General features: G+C 39.4%; 5 protein-coding genes across 8 annotated transcripts; 4 read left to right on the top strand and 1 right to left on the bottom strand.

Annotated features, from left to right (window-relative positions):
- The first annotated feature begins 5,674 nt into the window (after positions 1 to 5,674).
- On the top strand, positions 5,675 to 7,866 carry LOC121750960 (succinate dehydrogenase [ubiquinone] iron-sulfur subunit 2, mitochondrial-like). Its single transcript, XM_042145659.1, has 2 exons — positions 5,675 to 6,427; positions 7,405 to 7,866. The coding sequence occupies exons 1-2, from the start codon at positions 5,775 to 5,777 to the stop codon at positions 7,574 to 7,576; spliced, it is 825 nt and encodes a 274-aa protein (XP_042001593.1). The 5' UTR covers positions 5,675 to 5,774; the 3' UTR covers positions 7,577 to 7,866.
- A 798-nt stretch (positions 7,867 to 8,664) lies between these two features.
- LOC121750961 (cystinosin homolog) lies at positions 8,665 to 11,536 on the top strand. 2 transcript variants are annotated; one of them, XM_042145661.1, is made up of 9 exons: positions 8,665 to 8,969; positions 9,037 to 9,169; positions 9,260 to 9,349; positions 9,858 to 9,982; positions 10,195 to 10,237; positions 10,335 to 10,452; positions 10,523 to 10,572; positions 11,014 to 11,100; positions 11,213 to 11,536. In XM_042145661.1, the coding sequence occupies exons 1-9, from the start codon at positions 8,851 to 8,853 to the stop codon at positions 11,267 to 11,269; spliced, it is 822 nt and encodes a 273-aa protein (XP_042001595.1). In that variant the 5' UTR covers positions 8,665 to 8,850; the 3' UTR covers positions 11,270 to 11,536. The 2 variants fall into 2 exon arrangements, with proteins under 2 accessions (XP_042001595.1, XP_042001594.1); XM_042145660.1 differs by having other exon boundaries at positions 8,666 to 8,969; positions 11,014 to 11,536.
- A 171-nt stretch (positions 11,537 to 11,707) lies between these two features.
- On the top strand, positions 11,708 to 12,647 carry LOC121750971. Its single transcript, XM_042145671.1, has one exon. It carries the CDS (start codon positions 11,871 to 11,873, stop codon positions 12,519 to 12,521), a length of 651 nt encoding a protein of 216 aa, XP_042001605.1. The 5' UTR covers positions 11,708 to 11,870; the 3' UTR covers positions 12,522 to 12,647.
- Positions 12,648 to 12,788: 141 nt separating this feature from the next.
- LOC121750900 (protein WVD2-like 7) lies at positions 12,789 to 15,569 on the bottom strand. Of its 3 annotated transcripts, XM_042145559.1 has the most exons (10): positions 15,357 to 15,567; positions 14,942 to 15,185; positions 14,769 to 14,821; positions 14,376 to 14,693; positions 14,220 to 14,278; positions 14,046 to 14,120; positions 13,651 to 13,753; positions 13,503 to 13,565; positions 13,307 to 13,417; positions 12,789 to 13,126 (listed from the first exon to the last, which is right to left on the bottom strand). In XM_042145559.1, exons 1-10 carry the CDS (start codon positions 15,426 to 15,428, stop codon positions 12,908 to 12,910), a joined length of 1,317 nt encoding a protein of 438 aa, XP_042001493.1. In that variant the 5' UTR covers positions 15,429 to 15,567; the 3' UTR covers positions 12,789 to 12,907. The 3 variants fall into 3 exon arrangements, with proteins under 3 accessions (XP_042001493.1, XP_042001492.1, XP_042001491.1); XM_042145558.1 differs by having other exon boundaries at positions 13,527 to 13,565; positions 14,769 to 15,185; positions 15,357 to 15,569; XM_042145557.1 differs by having other exon boundaries at positions 14,769 to 15,185.
- Positions 15,570 to 18,178: 2,609 nt separating this feature from the next.
- Positions 18,179 to 20,326, top strand: LOC121750889 (glycosyltransferase family 92 protein RCOM_0530710-like). The gene is made up of 2 exons (XM_042145543.1): positions 18,179 to 18,432; positions 18,596 to 20,326. The coding sequence occupies exons 1-2, from the start codon at positions 18,315 to 18,317 to the stop codon at positions 20,161 to 20,163; spliced, it is 1,686 nt and encodes a 561-aa protein (XP_042001477.1). The 5' UTR covers positions 18,179 to 18,314; the 3' UTR covers positions 20,164 to 20,326.
- Positions 20,327 to 21,119: the final 793 nt, after the last annotated feature.

The following is a 21,119-nucleotide window of genomic DNA, read 5'->3' as shown; positions in this document are numbered from 1 at the left end:
GCAAGAAACTATGATTCTTCTTCTTCACAGGGTTACAAATTGAAGTTTTGGCAGATTGCCATTCAACAAACAAGTTTAAACACATTATTGAACACTCCGAAAAATGAAGGAAAGTGAAAAGCTGGGCATTGCTCCTTTCTTTTACAATACACCTTTCATCTGCAAATCCAATAAATATACACAATCATCAAATATTAATATTGGGGGATTTCATCCATTTTGTAGGCAAAAAGTGCAAAAGTTCATGTGACAACAAGAAGCAAGTAAAAGGAACCACGTTAAACTCTTGCAAATATGGAGCTAGCTCGAATGAGAGGAAAAAAAGTTACAGTGCAAGAGTTGGATACAGACAACTGCAGGGTGAGGCGTGTCGACTTTTGAATAAAATAGCACAATCTCAGATTTCTTCTATATTTTTCTAATTCTTCTTGGAGATTACCCATAAGCCACTTTATGTTGTACTGGGAAGAAAAGATCAGATGTAATAACCGTGGCCCTTAAACTGACTCCTAATTCATTATCTTTATAACACATAATCAAGAAATAAATGCCTAAACTTGGAGCTTCAGTTGAGCACCATTATAATATAGGGAGAGGCCAAGTTCAAGATGTTATACTTATATTAGTAAATTTTTAAATAAAACTAGAAGAATTCCAAGGAATTATATCTTATGGGCATGATAAATAGAGAACAAGTTTGTCTTCCCAAATCCAAGAAATATATAGCACATCTGCAGAAACTACACCAGGAAAGGTGAAAAAAGGTGAAAGGTGGAGAGAAAATTCTGGTTCCACCAAAACCACTACTATCATGTCGAAAAACAACAAATTTATTGAACCCCATTCTTTTCTTACCTCAGGCAATAGCACAGAAGCACAAAACAGTGCAGAGCCAATAAAAGATAATTAATGAAATGAGTTATTTGAGAAATTTCATGCACCAGTCACAATGATGAAAGGTGGAACAGTAACTAAATAGTCATGAAAACAATTTGGTTGAGCATTTACTGTATAGATAGACCATAATCCACCATTCCAAAGAATCAATGGGCAAACTACTACTTTTAGGCTTACAGCAGAAACAGATCAAGTCCTTTTCATCAATGACCAGAATGGTGCTAATAAATTTTCAAAATTGTTTCTTGCACTTCAACTTGGCGCCTAAGCCTTAACTTTAATACTGTCAAGTTAGATAACTTCATAAGAAAATCTTGTTGTAGAACAACTCCTTGTATTGAACTACAGGTACAAAGTCCCCATTTTACGTGATTCATTCATAGTTAAAGGCAATAACTCGCTGAAGCAATAGATAAGCTACTAAAACAAAGGTATGGTTTGTGTGAGAAAAAACAAGATGGAGCTGAATCAAGGAAATCCATCTCCACGATATTTTCTCATCTCACACTCAATACATTTCACAAAGAATTTCGAATTTCGTGTTAAGACAACAATAAAACAAATTAACCCATGAAAACCTAATTTGGCATGCCAATATCATAAGACACTTGGGAAGCTAGAAATCGAAACTTGTTAAAATGAGGACGAGAGTTTGAGTATTACCTGGGTGATTTCAGTGAGAATCGGAAGAGGTTGAGTGAGAATGAGATTTTGGGGCGTAGATTTTGTCGTAAGCGGTTTCACCGACGAGGTAGATTCCGAAGGCGACGAGAGCGATACCGAGGCCGGGGGTGGCGTGACGCCACTGATTGGTGAGAATCGGGTGCTTACGCCACGCGTCCCGCCGCCTGAAAAACTCTCCGGTTGTCCCCAGCTGCTTCGCCATTAACACTGCTCTCTTTTGCTTCTGTTGTCGATTGCAGATCGTGGAATATGAGAAAGGGAGATGGAAAGTGGGCTGGGCATCTCGGCGGCATTGACACCAAACCTGTTTTGCCTCTTTTGGGCCTCAAAAAATAAATTTACTTACCAAAGCTAATTGTTTCATAATTGAGAATCATATAATAAACAATCAATTGTTAACTCATTTTCTAGTTGCAACTAATTTAAGACCATAGAATTTTAGAAATTTAGTGGTCTAAAATTTGCCACTAGTAATTTTTTTATTAATTAAATCAAAAAGATAAAAAAAACTACTAAATAGTTTTTGATGAAAATATCAATATAGTGTTTTGAAAATATCAACACAATGCTTTGAGAATGTCAACACATTGCTTATATCAACACATTACTTTAAGAATGACATTCTATGTTGACATTTGAGAATGACATTAATTCTATATAATATGTTAACATTTGTTGATGTACGAAAAAATTGAAATTTTAAATTTTTTAAAATAAATTTGACATCGGAACACATGCAAGTGAGATCTCGTTAGAATTCTTATGAAATTATCTTTAATTTGATATATGTTGTGCGAAAAAATAATTTAAATCAAGAAAGTTATATACCTTTTAAAGTTATGTGATATTTTTCAAAAGTTAGTTACAACTCATTTGTTGTAAATTGACCTTAATACCCTTATTTATTTTTTTTAATCGTATTAACCTTTCGAGACTGATGATCTAGGTTCTTAATTTTAGTATGGACTATTATTTAATTATAGTTAGCAATTAAATATTAAATTAGTAATATAACACTCCCCTTTTTAATTTTATCTTTCTTCAATGTTCATCCCTTAATTAGGAATTTATCTCTCACCGTAATTACTTTTTAATTCATAAATCAATTATAAAAATTTAAGCTTTTTAAATATATTAATAGAACTTTAGATAAGTGGCGTGTAATTAATTAACCCAAGCAATGGCATGGGCGACGTTGGCGACCAATGGAGCACAAAAGAACAAATGTTCGAAGAGCCAACCACGTCACTCACACAGTCATTATTCACGGCTACCTTTTTATTCAGTGGTCTTCCCAAACTACCCCTTTACCAAATCTCTCACCGCCTTACTGATATACCGTCTATATAACGATTCCAGGCCCATTTCCGCCATTTTATTAGAGCATCTCCAGTAAGAATAGGCTAGCCATAGGTCAGTCACAGGCTAGCCATAGGTCAGTCACAGGCTAGCCACACCTCCTCCTGCTACATCATCAGCACTTAAAACTCCTTCTGCCACATCATCAGGACAAGCAACTGGTCAAGCAATAGGCTAGCCACAGTAAACAAAATTATAAAAACAAATAATTAACAATCACACAAAATACGGAATTAAATTTACGACACAGATACGGGAAAATTCAATAATAATATTAAAATTAAAAAAAGTACATTAATTAAAAAAAATACATTAATCTAAAAAAAACTCTTCTTCCACACACGAGCCCCCCGCCTCCGCCTCACTCCTCGCCGTCATCACCGCGCCACCGCCGTTGTCACCGCCGTTGTCTGAGCCCCCTAACTGTGTCGCGGCGCCATCCAAATCGACCTGCATACTCACGAGCATTGAGTGAAGAAAACTCTTCTCCTCGGGGTCAGTTGCCCCTTTCAGTCATCTAAGATCTTGTACATCTGAGCCAGCGTTTGTTGACTCGCGAAGAAAGCGTGCTCGGCTGTCGACTTGCCAACAGGGGGGATGCCGACTGGACCTCCTGAGACCCCTGGCGAGCCCGTTGTGCCCGCCTTTGACCAACCGGGCGAGTGCGGCGAGTAAACGCGGGAGGGGACGGGAACTCCTGAACATCCTCGGGGAGGTCGTGGGAATCACTGCCGCCGCCTCTGTAATCACCGGTATAGTTCAGTAGCTGCTTCTTCGGCCAGCCAACATCGACACTTGCCTGAAACTTCTCGTAGTCCATCAGCACCTCGTAGCAGTTCCAGTAGGTGAACTCCTTATAAAGCCAGGGCACGGGGAAGGCCTTCTCCGCTATCCTCCTGCAGTCCTCGTCAGTTTGGCCAGTGGTCTGCATGCGGAGGGCGTTGGTGTACAAGCCCGAAAATCGGGAGACCGCAGCCCTGATTCGGTCCCACCCTTTCTGGCACTCCTCCCCGCTGTGTGGCCTCCCATCCGGTCAAAATGCCTTGTAGGCTGCTGATATTTTAGCCCACAAGTTGACGATCCTCTAATAATTCGAATCGAGGGGATCATCGCAAACACTTACCCACGCCTTGGACAGCGCGACGTTCTCCGCATCCGTCCATTTCCTCCGTGCCGGGCTGTCGTCATCAGCCGGCTGCGACTACTCGCCGACCACCCTCTTGCCTTTCTTCTTCTTTGGCACGCCCCGACCCCACCCTACTCCCCCCGTTTGAACGGGAGTGTCTGCATCCCCGAGGTCTATCTTCAACTCCTCTAAGGAGAAAGTATCACACCCAGTGAACTGCGTCTCCGATGAGGTCGATGTGTGAGAAGAAGCAGTCAAAATATCAAAACTGAGGCGATAGATGTTGTCCCCCCCGGCGTCCCCTGCATCCCCGGCTGCCACCCCGGCATCATCTGCATTCCGGGTTGCATCCCCGGTACCCCCTGCCCGCCCTGCATCCCCTGCCATCCCGACATACTACCCCCGGATGTCATCCCGGGCATCATCTGCTGCCAAGGGTACATGTTGTAGTACCCGGCCATCGGACCGCATCCACTTCCCACGGGTACCGTGGGAGTTTGAGACCGCTCGTCACTGGAGTAGACTCGTTGTTGTGCTCCATTTCGCGTTGTTACTCTTGTACAAAAATTGATATAGAGAGAAAACTCGTTAAAACAAGTGGTGCGAATGAAAATGACGTGCAAATCGCGTTAGGGCTGACAATTTTTGATACGACACGATAACACGACACGGACCGACACGAAATTAACACGACACGAACACGCACGTTCAGAATTTGGGTCCTTATAGGGTCGACACAATAAAAACACGAAGATAACAGGTTGGGTCGGGTCGTGTTTGGGTTGGGTTTGAGTTATACGTTTAAGAAAAAATTTATTTTTTATTAATTAAAAAATTATTAAACTTTAATTTTTAGTTATTTTTGTTGATTAAAAATTATACTTTAATTTTAATTAATTAAAAAAATATTATACTTTAATTTTAATTAATTAAAAAATATTATACTTTAATTTTATTAATTAAAAAATATTAATTTATTTTTTTAAATTATTTAATTTTATTATATAGATTTAATATAACTATACTTTAATTTTATTATTTTGATTAAGAAAATAATTATTTTAATTTGATAATTTTTTATTTTATCGTGTAATATCATGTTTAAATCGTATAATAACATCATGTTTTAGTCGTTATCGTGTCGTGTCAAGCTAACTTACTATCATTAATTGAGAGTTGATTTTTTTATGGGTACACGATAACACATACGAACACGACACGAACCCGTTGGGTTGGGACACTATAAGAACCCGATGATTTCGGGTTGGGTTGGGTTGGGTTGGGACACGATTAGGTTGGGTTGATAATGGGTTGACACGATAACGACCCAACCCGCACGATTTGACAGCTCTAAATCGCGTTGATATAGTGTTTCGAAAATTAAATAAATAAAAATAAAAAATCGGCTGGTCGATCGGGAGCCTGCAATGGCCGCCAGCAGATAGGCGAGGGCATCGGCCAGCGCCCGAAAATCGGCGTGCGTTCGCCTTTTTTCTCACCAATTTGTCGTTCGCCGGCTGCAATGGTTCGGCGAGCGGACCGCGCCGGAAATTCGCTAGCCGTTTTCCACTCGCCGCCATTGTGGATGCTCTTATCTTCTGCAACCGATAGTGGTCGGGCTTACTGCGCCCACGCGCCCCAATAATCAAATCATCATCATTTCTACATCTACTCTTCTCTCTAGATTCCTGATTATCTCTTCCGATCAATGGCGACTGGATTGGTTCGACGAGCAATAACAAGGGTTCCGGCTTTGTCGCCCGCGGCCAGAGCTTTCATCTACAGGGAACACTCATCGGAGGCGGCGGCGCAGCAGGCGAAACCTAGCTCCACCCCCAAAACCTTCCAAATCTACCGATGGAATCCGGATACGCCTCAGAAGCCCGACCTCCAGAACTACGAAATCGATCTCAAGGAGTGTGGCCCCATGGTCCTCGACGCCCTAATTAAGATTAAGAACGAGGTCGATCCAACCCTAACCTTCCGCCGCTCCTGCCGCGAGGGGATCTGCGGTTCCTGCGCGATGAACATCGACGGCCGGAACGGTCTCGCCTGTCTCACGAAGATAACCTCCGGCGGACCGACTATGATCACGCCGCTACCGCACATGTTCGTGATTAAGGATTTGGTGGTCGATATGACCAACTTCTACAACCAGTACAAGTCGATTGAGCCGTGGCTGAAGAGGAAGAGCCCGCCGGAGAACCCGGGGAAGGAGAATCTGCAGACCAAGGAGGATCGGAAGAAGCTGGATGGGATGTACGAGTGCATCCTATGCGCCTGCTGTAGCACATCCTGCCCTAGCTACTGGTGGAACCCCGAGTCTTACTTGGGCCCCGCTGCGCTGCTTCACGCCAACAGGTATCTCGTTTCTTACCTAATTTTGTGTTGCTGTTGTCTGATTATGAGATATGTGATGATTTATGTGAAATTGGGGAAAAGTAGTTGATCATTAGATAATTCTTACTGTGATTCTATGAATATTGTTGGTGTGGTTTGTGATAATACAATTAATCCTGTGTCTCCTCCTCCCCATGTTACAATACTTTGAAAGTTAGGCTGGTCCGATTTTGGTGAAATTTGTGATTTGGTAAGTTGTCGGTTGAAGAAAAGTGATGCAGAGCGTGCCTTCTGATATGGGAGCTCATAGACATAGCTAGTAGTATAGAATAAGCTTATTCAAGCACCTCTTTGCTAACTCTGTGAATGTCTTGATGTTGTGAGCTAGGAAAAATGTGCCCACCTTTACCACAACATTGCTGATGTTATTCAATAATTGCCCTTGTTCTACCTAAGAAGCTACCTGTAAGGGGCCGTTTAATTTTTTTGAATTATCCAGAGGAATTGAAACATTGGGATGATCCCAAGGTCCTTCATAATTTCTATCATTTGAGCTAGCTTGTTTGATTTTTCACTGAAAATTTCAAATGGTAGGATTGGATCAATCCTAGTAATGAGGATAAAAGTACTAAAGCATGAATCTTATCAATCATGAAAATAAATGATCCCTAATCCTTTGTAACTCTCCCTAAACCTTTGTAACTCTCATAAAATAGTAAACGTTTTAACGATGGTAAATGGCATTCTTGCTAGTGTTTTCGGGGTGGGGATCCTCTGCTGTGCTATTTAGCACAGCAGCCCCTCGTGGGTCTTCCTTTCGCAGTATAGTTCCCACAAGTATCTACATTTAGCTAAATCAAAATATGTGCAACTTCGAGAGTTGTCTTCTTGAAGTTAGATTCTAAATAAGTATACACTTGTAATGAATTTAACTACTAGTCATTGGGCCAAAGCCAATACTGTTACGATTTATATTGTTGGTGATGGTGGTTGTGCAGATGGATAATGGACAGTCGAGATGAATACACAAAGGAGCGTCTGGATGCCATTAATGATGAGTTCAAGCTGTATCGGTGCCATACAATCTTGAATTGCGCTAAAGCTTGCCCCAAGGGACTCAATCCTGGTATGCAAATCCAGAACATCAAGAGACTCGAGCGCACAAATTAGCTCTTAGGATTCTTGGAAGCTTGATTGATTCATCAAGTTGAATAATGAGACTATTTTTTGCAAATTTCAACTCATCTGCACCTTCTGAAGCAGTATACTGTTTCGAAAATAATGTGCTTTGTGAATTGGGCTATAGTTGTGAATTGATAGCTCCATTGACGCTCGAGTGGCCCAGCCCACAGCTGCGGATGGCTTCAGCGGAGCCACATGGTCTCCATGTGGGGCATTTGCCCCCTCTCAAACTATTTTTATTTGATAAATTTGCAACTTTATTCATATTTCTTTATAAATGCCCCTCTCAATAACTCTAATTTTTCTCATGCACTATAATTTTGCCCCATCTAAGGACAATTCCTGGCTCCGCCCCTGCTTCAGATGGTTTTCATATGTTACTAAAGTTTTATGTGGTTTTAATCTCCTTTCGACTAGCAATAGACATGTATTTTGATAATTTTCCTAATAACTCTCTAATTACGGTAAATCTTAATGCATATTATAATATTATTGTTTTGAGTAAGATTGTATGAAAAGATACTGACATAAAAAAAAGGTTGCATTTCCATGAGCGAAAATGAATTAAATTACACAAAACAAAGTCGAACCTATTTTGTTGGAAAATGAAATGAGAAATTGACAGATATTTTAAATAATGTGTACTATTTGATAATAAAACATCAACATTAAACTTACAATTAAACTTAAAGTATGTGTATTAGAGGATAAAATACACTAGTAATATTGTGTATAAAATCAAAATTTGTATGAAGCTCAAGTATTTTAAGTTTAACCAATTAAACCTCATACATTTTAAACAAACGTTGTGAATTGAATTTAAAAAAGAAAAAAGCAAAATACTCCAACTAATAGAAAAAGAACTAAACATATCGGTATTCAACAGTTATTTTCAAATTCCTATGTATGGAAATGTAATTGACACCAAATGACAAGTAGATACTCCTACTCATTTTAGAATTTAGACAGCTAGTCATCTTTAAAAAAAGATAATGTAACGTCTTTATATAGATGCTACGTATGAATTGATGAATGATATGCTATACTAGTATTAAACACAATTAATAGTATCATGGTACCCGAAATATAGATATACTTTTAAAGAAGATAATAAAATGAAAACTCCTCGGAATGAGGACGAGAATACGGGCACGTTCTTGACTCGTAGCCCGCCGCAGCTGAATCACGGGACGTTGCTCTTTTCATCTTGTCGCAGCTGCTCTCTCATTTAAGATGAGTGCCCATTTCGAATAACGGAATTCATGGCGTCTTGGAATTCAACTCACCTCGAGGTTCTCTACAACGTTTTGGGATGGCTCGCTTTCGTCTCTTGGTCCATCAGCTTCTACCCTCAAGTTATCTTGAATTTCCGCCGCAAAAGGTTCGATCTTTCCCTTTCATTTTCTGGGATTCTACTCTTTTTTCTGATGGTTCTTTTCTTGGAGCAGTGTGGTGGGCCTGAATTTTGATTTTGTGCTGCTCAATTTGACGAAGCACTCCTCCTATCTCATCTACAATGCTTCCCTCTTCTTTAGCTCCACTGTGCAGCGCCAGTACCGCGAGAAATTCGGTTTGAATGAGGTTGTAATACTTGATTTTAGATTGGTCATGATCATTTTTTTCATGGGGTTTTCGATTTGTTTGTTTATGTTTTGGTGTTGCCCATTGCAGATGATACCTGTTGCTGCTAATGATGTAGCTTTCTCTATTCATGCTGTTTTGCTCACTGTTTTTACCCTGGCTCAGATTGTAATGTATGATGTAAGTGGTGCTGCTTCTACATTCCTTACCGTGTTTAAAGTTTGTGTTTTGTTTAAGTTGTGTACGGTTAAGGTATGTGATGTAAGTAATGTTATCTCTATAAGTTGGTTTAGTCCACAATCTTGATTGGAAGAAAGGGGTTTTCCTTTATGATTTCACTTCAAGAATGAGACAAATGGAGTGTTGAGCTTGCAGTGAGAAGAGTTTAATATTGATCAATTTAAATCGTTTATAACCTTTCTCTGTGGCTCATTATTCTACGTGGAAGTAGACAGTTGAATGAAACGCGAGATTGGTATATTGTAGGGAGTTGAAGATCCTGTTATATACAGTAAGTAATTATAAATGATAAGTGATTATGAAATCTGGGTGTTGATAGCTAGAGTCTTTACAGGAGTAGTTTTGAAAAGTCATTGAATAGTTTTAAAACTAGATACTTGGGAGTTTTGAAGATCACACCTTTAATCCCTTCTTACTGATTTTCTTTTACTGCTGTTGTTTTTGACAGCGAGGGAACCAGAAAGTTTCGAAAACTGCTGCAGTACTTGTTTCTGTTGCATGGTTAGCTGCTGCAGTTTGTGTTTTTGTGGCTATACCAAGACATTCCTGGTTTTGGCTGGTGTCGTGCTTCAAGTGAGTAGCCTCATCTCTCATTTATCTAAGATTTTTGTGCAACTGGATGAGCATTGTATTAGTACTATTTTACTATTCTTCTTTATGAGTTGACTTGGGTTTAAGAGAACTCACGAGAATATAAAGAAGAATTTAACTGCAGATTAGAAAATACTACATTGCTTCCTTTAATACTCTCATTTTCTGATTCCCGAATCCTTGTGTGATTGCAGCACTATTCAGGTTGTAATGACTGTAATCAAATACATTCCTCAGGTGCGCCGGGATTTACATTCATCTGATAGTTTCTGAATCCCTTTTAATCTTTGGATGTATGTTATCTTAAGCAATACTGTTTGGTCATCAAATCTAGGTTGTCTTAAATTTTCGTCGAAAGAGTACAATTGGGTTTAGCATTGGCAACATATTGCTTGATTTCTTTGGAGGGATAACAAACTATTTTCAGATGGTCGTGCAATCCATAGATCAAAGTAAGCTACGCAGTGTCTTCTCTATCAAAGAAATATATCCGAAGCTGAAATCTTTTGTGTTGCCTCGCAGAATCCTGGATCAACTTCTATGGGAACATCGGGAAGACGATGATATCACTGGTACAAAATGGGTTTTATACCTTTTTTCTATTCTTCTGCTGTTTGTTTTTGAACATAATGCTTTGATTATCAGGATATTAACTCGACCAACAAGGACCTTAAATACTCTTTAAGGTTGAGTCTTGTTTAATTTAACAGGTCAAGATCTATAAAACGATTCATGATCCGGACCCAAATACTATATAAAACACTGGCAAAATTGCAACAATTTCATTAGATAGCTGAATATGGATATTTGGCTCGTCCCACGCTATTACACTACTCTAATTACGGTTTTTAGACCCCGATATCTTCAAATTCTTGACACTATTGTCCCACATCACCCACTACTCTTTTGTAGTACTATCCCCCAATATAGTACTATCCACCACGTCATATTCTTAGCATCCTTTCCTCCATACCTCTGTTTTGCTGAAAAGATGAATTGGCTTTCTTTTGCAGGTGTCTATCCTGTTCGACATTCTCTTCATGGTTCAGCACTACATTCTTTATCCCTCCAGCAAGAGGACGTCTGATAATCCTATCTCGGTAAGCAATGAGCCACTACTCGGAACCTCGGACGACCCTCTCTCTGAGAGTGTGTAACAACTAAAACCTAAGAGCTACTTGTTGTGTGTGTGATGTGTTTATTTGTTGTCAGTTAGGAGAAGAATCTTCACAAGTGACAAAGGAAGAGTCACGTAGTGCAGATGTATAGGCTTCACCAATCATAGATTTCCTCCAACTCAGATCTCTGCCATTTTATGAAGTAGCTTCTCAAGATCTATGAATTTTGAGTCCACTTTCTAGTCCAAATTTATAAATATTATATATATAGCTTGTTCACTAAATAGTATGAAGCTGGTTTGGAATTGAAGGATTCCATGTGATGACTGGAGCTGGTGTATATCTTGAAGAGACTTGCAAGATTTGTAAATTTGAACTAAAAAGTTATCATGAGATTAAAGTTCATATCTTTATTTAAGAATAACTCTTTTTTAATATTCTTGAACTTGGCCTATACGCAATACCATATATCATAACCGACAGATAACTACCGGTATAGCGTCTTTTTCCAATCTTCCTATAAATTAATATTTCATATTTGATGATTTCATATTTTTATTTCCAAAAAAAATTAAGCAGAGCAACTCTTTACGTCTATATTAATATATCCATTGGATTTGGCCAACACGCATAGCAAATTTGCGTGCAATTGACCAATGTTGATCGCTTGCTACACAAGTTGAAGCATAACTGTATTTAACCAAAACCACTTCCACAACAATTCATTGCCATCCATCAACACAGTAAGCAAAATGAAGAGAGAAGGTCGCCAGCATGGGATGGTCCGAACCTATCCGATCTCATCTGATCGCAAGCAGAGAGTCCGAGAGGAGCTTTCCTCGCCCCTGACGGCCTGCCTCTTTGCCAAGATCTCCTCCAAGCCCACCAACCACTCTAAGTTCACCGGGAAGTGCGGCCGCTCCAAGTGCAACGATTGCCATGTGCATCCGGCATCCAAGTCCAAGGACAAGGTCAAGGGAGCTCATAAAATGCGTTCTTCATCGGATGTCGTGTCCAACTACAGACTGATCACATGGCGCGTTGTGGATTCTGCATCCGGTTTCAAGGTGTCGGGGTTTTCTGCCACGGGCGTTTTGGACTATTTGGATCACGTGGATGATTATGATTATGAGTATGAAGGTGAGGATGTTGGTCATGGGCATGCTCATTATGATGTTGGTTTTGATGGAAGTTATGATCATGATGATATGGGAACTCATGATTATGGGTTGGGATCTCATGGTATGGAGATTGAAGAAATTGATGGCTGTGATAATAGCAGCCATGGTGATAATATTATTGTTGGCGATGATGATGATGATAGAATGAGTTTCTGTGAGGTGGGATTTATTTGGCAAGCTGTTGATGGAGATGAAAGCTGGTGTTTGGTGGAAGAAATTTGATTTATTAGTAGATGAAATTTGTAAATCATAATTTAATCCAACCTGCATCTGTTTATATATTTCCTTTATTTAATTGATTGTCAGAAATAATTGAAAAACGGCTAATAAATTATGATTTGTATATTATTCTAAGCATTCTAGAATTTCTATGTAGGTAGGGTGATCAACGACTTTATTTATCTGTATTTGTTATGTAGGAGTACTATATTTGTTGATTACTACTAGAGTATATGTTAAAAAAAATGCCACACTTTGTCTGAATCAAAATGAAAGAAGGAAAAAATAGAAATCACATTCTAATATTTCACATATAGTATATATAACAATCCCCCAACCAACTCAACAGAGATGAATCTTGTAAGGTGAAGAATGATGAACATATGTGTTCAATGCTGGATATTTGGTGATCTATTCTCATGTGTAATCCTTTGCGGCAATGAAGTTGTAAGAAACTTGCTTGGGTTAGCAGCCTTCTTTTTTGATGAAGTACCATTCTTGGTGGAAGGTTTTGGAGGCGGAGACGGGCATGGCACTGAGACAGTGCCATGCTTCTTTGAACTGTTTCTTCCTAGTACTGCTGTCTGAGGTCGCCGCGTTGCTGGAGTCTGCATCATGCCAACATTCAGTCACCAAGCCTATATATATTTTGATAAGAATAATGTCTTAACAATCACAATGGTTGCTACGGTGATGCAGAAAATCACGTTTCAGGGAAACGAATGATAAGGCAAGATACCTAGTGCTAGACAGGGACGGTATGCAATGGACTGAAGGGCATTTTTTACCTTGTACATCAGACGTACTGAAGTTTCTCTTTCCTTGTAAAAGTCGGGCAATGGCCGAGCTTTGAAGCAGAAGCTGTAACTCAGTTTTCTAATCTCATTTCCTGCTTTCTCCTGCAAAAACAGAACACAAGAAGAAAACAAATTCATGTCTGAGCTCACATTCCTTTGAATCAGCAGGCTTTTTCAAATGTATGACCTTTAATGTCTTCTGCAGCTGTACCTTTTGCTCCTCGTTGGCATTGAATTTCTCCTCGAGTTTCTGCAAGCATTGGATCTAAGGATGAGCCGTACTGATACATCAAGTTAAAGAAATATGATAAAGGTATGTATACACAGCTTCATGCCTGTTTTCTCCTTGCAGCTCTTTCTTCTGTTCTCAGCATAAACGGAGTAGACGAAGCTGGTGACTGTAATTTGTTCCGACAGGCAGTCAATGACTTTGTGTAACTGAAATACGAGCATAGGTGTGAAACAATCTGCTACAAAAGGCCATCTCTATTCGCTCAATAAATCAGCAGAAACAACATATTACTAAAGGAGTTGAATCATTCTTTATTCTTGTTGGAGTTTTGATACACGTGGAAGGTGAAGCTAATAGTTCAACATAAGGCTTATCATATTGGTTATGGTATGCACTTAACTAGAAAACATTCAAATATGGTCACTCCTTACCATATATATACATCATCCCATATATTCAAATCTGATATGATCAATTGAAATCAAAGCTTAAACTTACACATTAGACAAAATTTGCCATTTAGGAGCAGCAGTTTTGTTTCCATTATCACATGGATCAATTGGTGTTTTCATCCTGTGTATTCCAATAAATATTGTTAAAAACAATCTCATAAAATGTTAGTAAAATGAATCAAAGATCTCTACAAGACTAAAACCGGGTAAACTTAGGCACCTTCGGTTGTCTGATCGAGGTGTTGCTGCAGGATACTTGGCCACATCTTTTGCAGCTTGCTGAAGTTGACAAAACACAGTTCCAATGAACAAATATTAGTGAAAGAAATACCGCAAATAAATGTAGCAATATAAGCCAAAAGTGATATAAATCGACCATAATTGGAGTCCTGCAATCTTTAGGTGTTGTTGAAATTGCAGCTTTCTTGGCTACAGAAGCAGGCTCCTTATCAAACGGAACCAAGTTGATTAATCCGCGCGAAGACTTGTGAGACGGCCTCTTCTTGTCTGTGGATTCCACATTAGATTTCTTAGCACTTTGGCTGATCACATGGTTTTCTTTCTTGATACCAGGTGTAGCTGGTGTGGATGGAACTCTCCACGTCTTGCGCCTAATTGATGACTTGAGCAAAGATAAACCGTGCTTTTTCTTGCTGGTTGCAGACGAGGTATCCTCACTATCAACACAACTCCCCTGCATCAACAACAATCAATCTCACATTCTTGCACAAAGATGATCAAAACAAAGCCAAAAAAACTAGATTTCAACCTTCAACAAAGGCCTTTCCATTTGTGGGGTTCCACTCCCCTCTAAACCTGAATCTGCATCAAGATTTTCAGATAGGCTGACTGAAACCCTCTTTTCTAAGTCCTCATTCACTGTGACTAATACATTAGTTTGAGTATCATCATCAGCATTGTCAACAACTCTCTCAGCATTACCTTTATTTTCTTTCTCAAGTAAGGCAGCAGCTTCAGCTTCAGCAGCAGCCTTTTGAGCAGCAATTTTCTTGTAATGAGCCTCAAAGAAAGCCTTCTTCTCGGCCACGGATCCCGGTTGCGCGTAGCTCGCGGCCTCCTCCACATATTTCTTGTGTGGAAAGGTGGACCATTTATCCCATGATAAGGGCTCACTCACAAACCTTCCAAATGAAACTGACTCACTAAGAAAACTCTTGGAGTTCCCCTGCAAAAGCCATCAACAACCTCCAACTTGTCTTCAAGAAATTCAACCATGCTTTTGTTTTTAAGAAAACAGTTAAAACCATCAACTCATCTACTACATGCCAAAGCCAAACTAGAAGAATACATTTAGCATTTAGCAAGAAAGATTTGGTGGTATATATGGTGTTGTTACCTGCCATGATTGGTTGGGAATGTGGGCACCAGTGTAGGAGAAGCCATGCATGAGACAAGCTGAATCTCCCATTATTGTTGCAGAGATTTTACAGAATGGAGATGGAATTATTATTGCATATCACTATATCAGGAAGGAAAAATGAAAAATGTGATATTTGTTGTGGCGTGACTTGTTTTAATTTGTTTGTGGCATGTAATGATTGTCCTTTAGCATATAGATTTGAAATTTAAATGAAAGCTGACGTTGAGCAGTAGAGTGGAACTGTGGAACTATCATTCTGCGACCATTATTTTTAATTGCTTTTTTCTTGAGCTTCTTTTAGCTTTTGCGGGACCCACTTCATCAAAAAGTCGTATGCGTTTAACGTTCAAAACTTTTTCGCCTTTTTTTGAATCCGATCTCAATGAAGTCCACAAATTCTACTTATCCAAATCTCATATCTCAAGAAATGGCGTTATATTGTAAATTTGTGCTCAAACTGTATGTTTCCCTCTTTTCTAAATTACAAAGTTTATGGTCAATTCCTAGAATAATGATTTGTTTTATATATACCATAAAACAAAACAATACAACAATAGTCATAATAAATTAATAATCATAAAAAAATAAATATGAAAAGTGTCGCAAAAGGGAATCTTTGTCATTATAATTTTGGATTAGTGATATTGGGCTGGGCATATTATTGAAATCATGGACCAGAAATCCTTTTGGGCTTTATTATGATAGGGTCTCTTACCAAGCCCACATAGGCATTAAAAAGGAACTACTCCATGTTTGATGATGCCATAATGAAAGGCAGCCCACGACGACAAAATAATCCCATCATAATTTTTAGTTAAAAAAAGGAACAGAGAATTTTGAACTCTCTAAACAATAGTTAATTTCGTCATTAGAAAGACATAAGAAAAGGTTGTTCATTCTAGCCACAAATGCACTAGTAGATGACACTTGGATGAGCTATATTACTTAATTTATATCCAGTAATAGTAAAGTATATATTTGGAAATTGCAAGAATACTAAGAGAAACGCAATAATTGAGTCCCGGTGGGTGTAACTTGAATATGATTAAATAATGATGGAAGAAAAATAATTTATATAGAGAGTGAGGACAAAGACAGGGCATGAATTTATCATTACATCTTTTGATATTCCAAAAGTTGAATCATCATTTATCCAAGTAGCTGTCGCACATAATAAGATATACGCTACACTAATCTTTAGCTCCATTTTCCAATTGATTGCGACATTTTTATAAAAATCAGAAGTCTAGCTTTTACTTTAATATAATTATGTTATAAAAAAATTAATTACAAGGCATGAATCACTGAAATGGGTATTAGAATAGGGAGTACTGCTATTTAAGTTCACTCAAAATATATTTTCCATATTATTTTCGTTAAAGTCCTTTCTCCTTTGTGTATTTATATTTATCTAAACTATTCACAAGTAGAAATGTAGAATGGTAGAGTTGAGTTCCCTAACACGTGGCGCTGCTAGAATTTTACTGTTCAAAATTATAGGTCGCCCAAAATCCGCCATCCTTGGTATCGCGCCGCCCCTATGTGGTCCCCACCGTTCAACTCCGACCGCTCAAGCTCTCTTCAGACAACGCCTACTCCCTTAATATGGGCCAAACAATTCATTTAATTACGTCATAAATAGCCTTTCATTTTCATTCAATGTGATAATATTTCAACTTCAACTGAAATTCCAAAACAGTATCAGCTAATTATCAAGATTTTAAACAATTTTAATATAGATCACTTCTCCCTCAAATCTCTAAACTTACGAAATTATAAAGCCACAACCACAAATATATGAGCGACAAATTAGAAAAGTCGATAGTATTTCAATCGTTGAAGGAAAAGTCAATATAGATTATATTAATAGATATCCCGTGTATTTCCTTCCAATGTGGCCCCAATAGTCTAAATTAAATATTCTGATAACTAATTAATAGTTTAACATTAATCCAAAATTAATCCTTGGTGGTATTTACTTGTCGGTTGAGCTGTATTTCATAATCTTATCTTAATACCAAATAGATTGGTGTAAAGACAAGAAAAAATTACATATTTTCGGCACTTTGCTCTTACTGACAATTTTAAAATTTATCCAAAATCTTGCAAATTCATCATTAATAAAAGAGACCCAAAGTTTTGAGTTAGTTGTTCTAGTCAATTCTTTTAGCTATGAGTGTATACCTCTAATTTTGACCAATCAGCTGCAATTGTTTGTGTTTGTTCGTTTGAGGGAAAAATCAAATACAATTTTGATTAACTTGTTTGCTTTGGTTAAAATGAGCTTATGTGTCCAATGATCATGATATATATACTATTAACATATTCTATTTTGCTTTATTTAAAACTCATTATAATATTGTATAAAACACATTAGTTTTTGTTGGAAAAACATGAACATTCAATCTTCTCAGTGCTCCTTATAATTACATGTATAATCTGTATTTCTTGCTTGTATATGTTTATAACCCATAAATAACAATTTTACTATAATAATAATGATATGCCTCATTATTCTGTATTTCTTGCTTTTCTTAATTCATCATGTTAGATTTTATTCCAATAGTATTTTTTTTTTCTTGTTTTCTCTTTCTTTTAATTTTTTTCCTTCCACATTTATGTCTTAAATACTTGGACTTTTATCGTTGTCCGTATGGACATTAAATTATTATTAGGAATAATTTAGGTTTGTAACAAGTTTTTAGTAATTTCTAATAAAAACTAATTATAGTTATATTAATAAGGAGACGGTAACAGGGTATCTCTTCGAGTAGATTTTGGACTTCCAAATCAAAAATAACTTACCCTCTCTTAATTCCTTTCCTAATCCTAAACCATCCCTAATTCTCAATTTATTAGTATTTATATATCAACTATTCTTCATCTTTTGGTGATCAACCTCAACAAGAAGCAAAGAATTCCCACAGCTCTCCAATGAAGGATCGCAGGAAACGCAGCGCCTTCTCATGGAGAGCACTCTTCTTCTTCCTCACCGTCGTCATCCTCTCCCTCGCCGCCTTCTCCTCCTCCCTCGCTCGTCTCTGGCTTGCAGGTTTTTCGCCTTCTCCAATTCTCTCTCTATAATTAATTGGCTTTTATTTCCTCAAAAACGTTATTTTAGCCTTTTCACGTATAGATGTTTGATTGTGTAATCTGACACTTGTATATCAATACCTTACCTTAACTAAAAAAACGAATTTATTTTTATTTTCCAGTTGAATTTGGAGCAGGAAGTTTTCAACCTAAACTTATATCAAAACGGAATATTCCGGCGATGGAGGTGATATCGGCGGAGAATTGCGAATCTCCGGCGGCTGTGTCTGTGTCAATTCGAGAAACGGTTATTTTCCCCGACGAGGCTGTGGTTTTCCTAAAATACCCTCCGTCAGCTTCCTTATTCACCAAAGACGACATCAACTGCATATATCTATTTCCCAACTCATCCCACCCGCAACTTTTCCTCTCCCCTTCGGCGACGGACTCCGACGGCGGAGGCCACCACATCGTGCGGTGCCCGCCCCCGCCACGTGGCACGACCGTTTCCCTTTCGATTAAGCACAACGGTGATCACCTCGCCCCCGGCCGGATGCAGAGATGGGACTCTCTAGCGTATGAGGCCATGATCGACGACAGCGACAACACAACCTTAGTTTTCGTGAAAGGCCTCAATCTACGGTCGGGGAGAGCCGCGGATTCTTCCGAGTTCAAGTGCGTCTACGGCTCTGATTCGGTGGTGTCGGCCGAAGCCGTCTCCGCCGCTCAAGAGGTCGTCAGATGCCGTACCCCTTTGAGCGTGCTCAACGGCACGCATCCCGACAACTCTATTAAGGTTTCGGTTAGAGTTGTCGGGAGGCAGGCGGTTGACTCTGCAGCGCGCCTGCAGAGTCCTGAGTTGCCGCCCCTGCCTAGCAAAGGCGGCAGCTCAGGCAAGCCACACAAGATGTGTGTTTGCACAATGTTGAGGAATCAAGCAAGATTCCTCCCGGAATGGATCATGTACCACGGCCGCGTAGGCGTGGAGCGATGGTTCATCTACGACAACAACAGCAACGACGAAGTGGACAGCGTGGTGGGCTCACTAGCCGGCTTGGGCTACAAGGTCTCGCGCCACCTGTGGCCGTGGATCAAGACGCAAGAGGCCGGGTTCGCGCACTGCGCGGTGAGGGCGAGGGACTCGTGCGAGTGGGTGGGGTTCATCGATGTGGACGAGTTCCTCCACTTGCCCTCTGGCTCCTCATCTCTGTACGACGATGTAATTAGGCCGTTGGGGGCAGAGGAGAAGGTGGGGGAGGTGCGCGTGGCGTGCCACAGTTTTGGGCCGTCTGGGCTGAGGGAGGCCCCCGCAAGAGGAGTGATGGCCGGGTACACGTGCAGGCTGGCTGCACCGGAGAGGCACAAGAGCATTGTTAGGCCAGAGGCGTTGGACGCTTCGTTGATTAATCTGGTCCATCATTTCCATCTGAAGTTCGGGTTCCGGCATGTTAATGTGAACCGGACCTCGTTGGTGATCAACCACTACAAGTACCAAGTGTGGGAGGTGTTCAAGGAGAAATTCTACCGGAGAGTGGCAACGTACGTGTCGGACTGGCAGCAGGAGAGGAACGTGGGCTCCAAGGACCGGGCACCGGGTTTGGGGACCAAGGCTGTCGAGCCATCAGATTGGCCTTCGAGATTCTGTCAAGTTAAGGATACCAATTTGAGGGATCGGATTTTGGATACTTTCACCGATCCTCAAACTGGCTACTTGCCGTGGGAAGCTCAACATCGGAGAAGCCAAACTTGAACTACACAAACTGTGGTGGTTTTTTTTAAAGTTATTCATATTTTAATGTTGGTAGTTGTAGTTATACATGTAGATACTTGATTCATTATTTGTACATAAGATAATGAGGAGGGTACATGAATGACATCTTGCGGAAATGAAAATACTCATGATTCTTGAATAATTCATCATCTATTCATTTGTTGGTAGGTCTTTTCTTCTTGATTGAGTCATTCTAGGTTCAATTACGTTTGAGACTCTAATAGGAAGCACTAGTACTTTTTAACTTGTGTCGACTTCTTTCAATTTTTCATTTTTTTGTCCCATCTGTTAATATGACAACTCACCAAACATAAGTAGTACTAGATTAATACTGAAAAATTTTAACGAAGAACCGTTAAAACCATAATCAATCTGTTAAGTCAGCAACCATGCAGATTCATGCCATCTGGAGAGTGGAGAATAGTTGTAGTTTGAATTTCTTGAGTCATGGAATATTCAATATTGTAATACTGGACTAATTCAAGAACCGAATCAGCTTTCACCAGATCACAGTTGATTCCAAAAAAAATGCTAGACTATTGGATGAAAGGAAACACAGGCTGGTTACACCCTGCTTAGATATTGGCTACACCATATAATCTTAGGAATTGCTAAACTATTTTACTCACAGAAATATTATGGCAGTTAACACCCAAGTCTAAACCGCCCCTTGTAAACGAAAGTGTAATTAGAGCATCCCCAACGGTGGTGGAATGCTGCTCGTCCGTCCTTGCCGCTGGCAAGGACGCGCTCCGCCGCCGCTGGCACGGACGTGCTCTTAGCTAAGAGCACGTCCGTGCCAGCGGCAAGAGCATAAGGCGTCGACGTGGCATGCTCTGATTGGCCCGTTGATTTATCATTTTTTATTATTTTTTTAAAAAAAATCGAAAAAATCTGAAAATTTCAAAATTAATTAAAAAAATATTGTCTCACTT

This window comes from Salvia splendens, chromosome 10 (genome assembly GCF_004379255.2).
Source record: "Salvia splendens isolate huo1 chromosome 10, SspV2, whole genome shotgun sequence".
Taxonomy (NCBI): Eukaryota; Viridiplantae; Streptophyta; class Magnoliopsida; order Lamiales; family Lamiaceae; genus Salvia; species Salvia splendens.
The sequence above is the reverse complement of the archived record's forward strand: the minus strand, read 5'-3'. Positions and strand labels throughout refer to the sequence as shown.

What these genes read in the sequence shown, in the direction of transcription:
- LOC121750960 (XM_042145659.1), top strand. Translation starts at nt 5,775, where the DNA reads ATGGCGACTGGATTGGTTCGACGAGCAATAACAAGGGTTCCGGCTTTG. An exon ending in GCGCTGCTTCACGCCAACAG is followed by an intron (nt 6,428 to 7,404) that starts GTATCTCGTTTC and finishes GTGGTTGTGCAG; the next exon opens with ATGGATAATGGACAGTCGAG.
- LOC121750961 (XM_042145661.1), top strand. Translation starts at nt 8,851, where the DNA reads ATGGCGTCTTGGAATTCAACTCACCTCGAGGTTCTCTACAACGTTTTG. An exon ending in TGGCTGGTGTCGTGCTTCAA is followed by an intron (nt 9,983 to 10,194) that starts GTGAGTAGCCTC and finishes GTGTGATTGCAG; the next exon opens with CACTATTCAGGTTGTAATGA. An exon ending in CGTGCAATCCATAGATCAAA is followed by an intron (nt 10,453 to 10,522) that starts GTAAGCTACGCA and finishes GTTGCCTCGCAG; the next exon opens with AATCCTGGATCAACTTCTAT.
- LOC121750971 (XM_042145671.1), top strand. Translation starts at nt 11,871, where the DNA reads ATGAAGAGAGAAGGTCGCCAGCATGGGATGGTCCGAACCTATCCGATC.
- LOC121750900 (XM_042145557.1), bottom strand. Translation starts at nt 15,428, where the DNA reads ATGGGAGATTCAGCTTGTCTCATGCATGGCTTCTCCTACACTGGTGCC. An exon ending in TGGCAAATTTTGTCTAATGT is followed by an intron (nt 13,754 to 14,045) that starts GTAAGTTTAAGC and finishes CTCGTATTTCAG; the next exon opens with TTACACAAAGTCATTGACTG. An exon ending in GAGCTGCAAGGAGAAAACAG is followed by an intron (nt 13,566 to 13,650) that starts GCATGAAGCTGT and finishes CAATGCTTGCAG; the next exon opens with AAACTCGAGGAGAAATTCAA.
- LOC121750889 (XM_042145543.1), top strand. Translation starts at nt 18,315, where the DNA reads ATGAAGGATCGCAGGAAACGCAGCGCCTTCTCATGGAGAGCACTCTTC. An exon ending in CGCTCGTCTCTGGCTTGCAG is followed by an intron (nt 18,433 to 18,595) that starts GTTTTTCGCCTT and finishes TTTATTTTCCAG; the next exon opens with TTGAATTTGGAGCAGGAAGT.